This window comes from Penaeus vannamei, chromosome 30, assembly GCF_042767895.1.
Source record: "Penaeus vannamei isolate JL-2024 chromosome 30, ASM4276789v1, whole genome shotgun sequence".
Lineage (NCBI taxonomy): Eukaryota > Metazoa > Arthropoda > Malacostraca > Decapoda > Penaeidae > Penaeus > Penaeus vannamei.
Window position 1 is genome coordinate 24,553,795 of NC_091578.1, and position 5,000 is coordinate 24,558,794.

The window sequence follows — 5,000 nt, forward strand, 5'->3', positions numbered from 1 at the left end:
AGAGTGAGAGAGAAAGAGAGAGAGAGAGAGAGAGAGAGAGAGAGAGAGAGAGAGAGAAAGAGAGAGAGGAAAATTAATTAGACCATGGCATACTAATGTTGGCTCAATCTAGAACACACCACAGTTGTCATGAGAGCAAACAGTGTCTGTGCACCCTGACCTAGAGCGGATCCAAATAACAGCACACTTTTTGCATCTTCCAGTAAGCCATCAATCTTATTTATTTTTCATCCTTGTGTCCAAATAGCAATGGGAAGAATTACTTGGGGTTCGAGTATGTTGGTACAGGATCCACTTCCATGTTCACGTTTTGTTATCATTGGAATTGTCTGTTTGTCTCTCTCTCTCTCTCTCTCTCTCTTTAACTGTACTGTATATTTATATGTAAACATATATATGTATATATATATATCTCTCTCTCTCTCTCTCTCTCTCTCTCTCTCTCCCTCTCTCTCTCTCTCTCTCTCTCTTGGAGAACTTTTACCGGAACTTAGGCGGTTCCGGTGACTTTCTTCCAGTATGTAAGAATGTACGTACTGCATGACTTTATGGTTGCATGTATATATATAAATGTGTGTGTATGTATATTTATATGTAAGTATGTCTGTATGCATGAATATATGTATGTATACATGCATGCATTCATATATGTGTATATATGTATGCATGTATGCATATATGTACACACATACCATATACACACCCACAGTCTCTCTCCTCCCCCCCCTCTCGCAGAACGGCTGGAGGTGAAGGCGGTCGTCTCCCTGCACATCGGCTGCTGCCTCAGCCTCCTGGTGTATGTTGGCACTCGGCTGGTCCACAACATGGCGCATGAGAAGACCATTTTCCTCATGTTCGAGAGCACGCCGGGAGAGAGGAACTCCTATAACCCTCTTCATTATAGGGAAGGATGGTAAGTTTTTTTTTTTTTTTTTTTCTTTTTTATCTTGGTGTAAATCTTAAATTTGATTTCCATACTTTTTATTATTTTTTCTTGTTCTTTCGTTTTTCCTTGCAATGAGTTCGGTATGTATTTTCTTCTTTTTGTTTGTTTATTTTTTTCTTATTTTACTTTCTTATTTTTTTTCGTTTCCTCTTCATTTTCTTTCCTGTTTTATATATATTTATTTCAATTTCCTTATCCTTTGTGCATCTCCTTTTATTTCTCATTTTTAGCATCATTTTTGTTTTTGTTTATATGTTTTTTGATCTTGCTTGTTTTTATGTATTTCTAATTATCTTCTGTACGTCGATATCTGGTATTTCCTCATCCCTTATCTCTTTTCATTTCCTGTAGGTCACCTTTTTTTTTTACTTCTCGCTCATCTCTCATTTTAATACTCTTTTGTCTTTTTCTCCTCATGTTATTCATTTTCCTCTTCACTTTTCCTTTTTATTTTCCTTGTTCGTCTTTTTTTCTTTAAAGAATTCTAGTTTCTTTTATTTATTATTATCTTTTTTAATTCCCTTTACCCTCTTGCGTTTTCTCTATTTTTTATCTGTCCTTAATACATTTCCTTGATTTTAGTTTTTTTTGTTTATTTTCCCTTTTTTCTGTTAGTTTACATTTCCCTTTATTTTTTCATTTTGATCAGCATTATCTTCATATGTGATCTTATTTATAACCTTTTGTCTTATATGTTTATCTTTCTTGTTTATCAGTCTTTCTTTTTTATTATTTGTGTCTCTACTTGTTTATCCTCATTTCCTTTTCGTATTTGCTTTTCGTTTCTCATTTTTCCTTTTCCTTTTTCAGTTTTGGTTAATCTTTACCTCAATTCTTCGTTTCTCTTTTGTATCTCATTATCTATTTCTTTTTATCTTATATTTCCTTTTTCATGTATCCTCTTTATCTTTATCATTATCTCTCTCTACTTTTCGTCTTTTGTTTTTGAAGTTACATTTTTTCCTTTCCTCTATTTTTCTTCTTTTAGCTGGAAATATTCTCAGATCATTAATTTTCATGATAAAACTGCATATACTTTTCTCTGTCTGTCTATCTTTCTGTCTCTTTCTCTCTCTGTTTCTGTTTGTCTGTCTCTGCATCTCTCTCCCTCTCTCTCCCTCTTACTCGCTCTCCTAAAGTCTCTCTCTCTCTTTCTATCTATCTATCTCCCTCTCACTCGCTCTCCTATAGTCTCTCTCTCTCTCTCTTTCTCTCTCTCTCTCCCTCTCACTCTCCTAAAGTCTCTCTCTCTCTCTCACTCTCTCTCTATCTATCTCCCTCTCACTCGCTCTCCTAAAGTCTCTCTCTCTCTCACTCTACTTTATTATCTCTTTTTCTCTCTCCCAACGATGTTTCCTGTATATAAAAAAGCTTTATGAGAAGTCGTTAAGCAGTGACAATAGTCCACCAAGGTGATAAATAAATGCTCTTTCTTTAGATTTATAACCTTTTAGGAATGTTTTACAATACAATATATGAATTGATAAACAGCGCATCGTACAAGTAATTATGTCTCATTTACAGTACAGTCCATTATGAATATTTACGGTATATTTTATCATACAATTTATTCCCAGTACAGTACAGTATCAAACACCTAACTAAATAATTCATTTGCAGTATACCATATTGTCAAATAGATTATACATCTTTTTTATTGTAGCTCATCTTACTGAATTATAATGTAACTGATTATACAGCTCATGCACGGAGAATTTGATTTTACCTCCAAATAATCAAAAATTGGTCCCATACCCCACGTAGAGGAGTTGCTTGTAGAGGAACATGCATATTAAACCGCGGGATGATGCGGTAGGATGGATAGGTCCTTCCCACCCCGACTTTGACCCCAGCATGCAGATGTCAGCATGCCGGTACTCACTCTTAGTTGACCACTGCAGGACCACTAGACTATGCCACTTCTATATTTTAAACTCACAATAACTGTCCCTAAAACATCACAGAATGATTATTCAAAAAATAATATTAATAAAAACAAACAAATTGATGAAATAAAAGATAAATTATTTGTAAAGCCTCCTTTCAGAGATTTCAGACATCTAGAAACCTAGATTTTTCAGAAAATGAGATGCCTACAGAGTTTTAAAACTAGTTTATGACACACACACCTTCTACATTGCTTATCCTCTCTCCATCCTCCTTTCCCCTTCGCATTTGCTGATCGTTTCTCATTTTCCCTTTTCCTTTTTAAGTTTAGGTTACCTTCACCTCAATTCTTCGTCTCTCTTTTGAATTTCATTCGTTATTCCCTTTCCTTTTTAAATTTAATAAGTCTTCACCTCAATTCTTCGTTTCTCTTTAGTATTTTATTCTTTATTTTTTTCTTATCTTACCTTCACATAATTAATTGTTTGTAATTAAATTTCTTTTAGGGAGTGTCTGGCCGTTGTCATGGTGGTCGGTTGGCTGAAATTCCTCACTATGACGACCAGAGAACACCTCAGGTAATTAAGTGCTTGTCATGTTCTTGAAAATGGCTTTGAGATATTTGATTTCATGAGAGAAGGAGGGGGAAAGGGGAGAAGGAGAGATAGAAGGGGAAGGAGAGAGGGAGAGAAAGAGGGGGAAGGAGAGAGGGAGAGAAAGAAGGGGAAGGAGAGAGAGAGAGAAAGAAGGGGAAGGAGAGAGGGAGAGAAAGAGGGGGAAGAAGAGAGGGAGAGAAAGAAGGGGAAGGAGAGAGGGAGAGAAAGAAGGGGAAGGAGAGAGGGAGAGAAAGAGGGGAAAGAGAGTGGGAGAGATAAAAGGGGAAGGAGGAAGGGACAGAAAGAAGGGGAAGGAGAAAGGGAGAGAAAGAGGGGGGATGGTGAGGGACAGGAAAGGGGAGAGGGAGAGATAGAAGATGAAGGAGGAAAGGAGAGAAAGAGGGAAAGGAGAGGGGGGAAAGAAAGAGGGGGAGGGAAGAGGGACAGGGAAAGGATAGAGGAGAGAGGGAGGAGGAATGGGAGAAAAAAAAGAAGGAGAGGGGAGGGGGTAGGGAAATGAGAAGGAGGGGGAAAAGAGAGGAGAGAGGGAGGGGAAAAGAGAGGAGAGAAAGAGGGGTGAAGGAGAGGAAAAGGAGAAGGAGAGGAAAAGATTGAAGGAGGTGGGGGAAGGGGAAGGAAGGGAGAAAGAACAAGGAAGGGAGTGGGAAAAGAAGAATAAGGGGACAGGAGAGAGGGAGAGAAGAAGGGGGGAGTAGACGAGAAGCTCGGGGAGGGAGAGATATGGAGAGAAGTACATGAAGGGCGAGGGGAAAAAAAGGATGAAGGAAAGGGAGGAGGAGAGGAGGAGGAAAAAAGGGAAGGGAAAGGAAGAAAGGGAGAGAAGGAGAGGGCACAGAAGAAGAGAGGAAAGTGAAGAGATAGAGGAAGGAGAGGAAGGAAAAAGGAAGGAAGAAAGAGAAAAAAGAAGAGAAGAAAAAGGAAGGAAAGGAAAAAAAATAGAAGAAAGGAAGGATAAGTGAGGAGAGGGGGAGGAGGGAAGAAAGGGAGGAGAAAGAGGAGAGGGGGAAAGGGGGAAGAAAAAAGGATAAGGGAAGAGAGAGGGGAGAGGAGGTGGGGGAGGAGGGAGGAAGAGCAGGAGGGAGGAAGAGCAGGAGGGAGAAAGTGGGAGGAAAAGAAGGAGAGGGACAAGAAAAAGGGAGAGAAGGAGGGGGAGGAGGGAGGAGAGGGGAGGAAAAAGAAGGGAAAAGGGGGAAATAAATATTACATTTATGGATTCATATAAATAGATTTGCAAACAGATGTAACTTCTAATTGATATGCCTAGATATGAATATGAATTGATAAGTGTGACTGAAAAAGTAATTAGCTAGCTTGCCTCTTTTCAATCATGGTAATTAAAATCAATGATTCTCTCTCTCTTTCTCTTCCTACCTCCTCTCTCCCTTCCTTCCTCCCTATCTTTCCCCCTTTCTCCTCTCTCTCTACCTCCCTCCTTATCTTTCCCCCTTTCTCCTCTCTCTCTCCTTCCCTCCCCCCTTCCCTCCTTCTCCCCCTCCCTCCTTTCAACCTAAAATAACACCCCGATTCCCACCCTTCCCTAACCCCACCCA

General features: G+C 39.2%; 1 protein-coding gene across 1 annotated transcript in view; it reads left to right on the top strand.

The window, feature by feature from the left end:
* The window catches only part of LOC138867518 (uncharacterized), a 12,421-nt gene that overhangs the window by 4,245 nt on the left and 3,176 nt on the right, over nucleotides 1-5,000 (top strand). Inside the window, exons 4-5 of the mRNA XM_070143372.1 lie at nucleotides 736-913; nucleotides 3,340-3,411. Of these exons, the coding sequence (XP_069999473.1) occupies nucleotides 736-913; nucleotides 3,340-3,411 (250 nt within the window). The remainder of the gene's footprint in view (nucleotides 1-735; nucleotides 914-3,339; nucleotides 3,412-5,000) is intronic.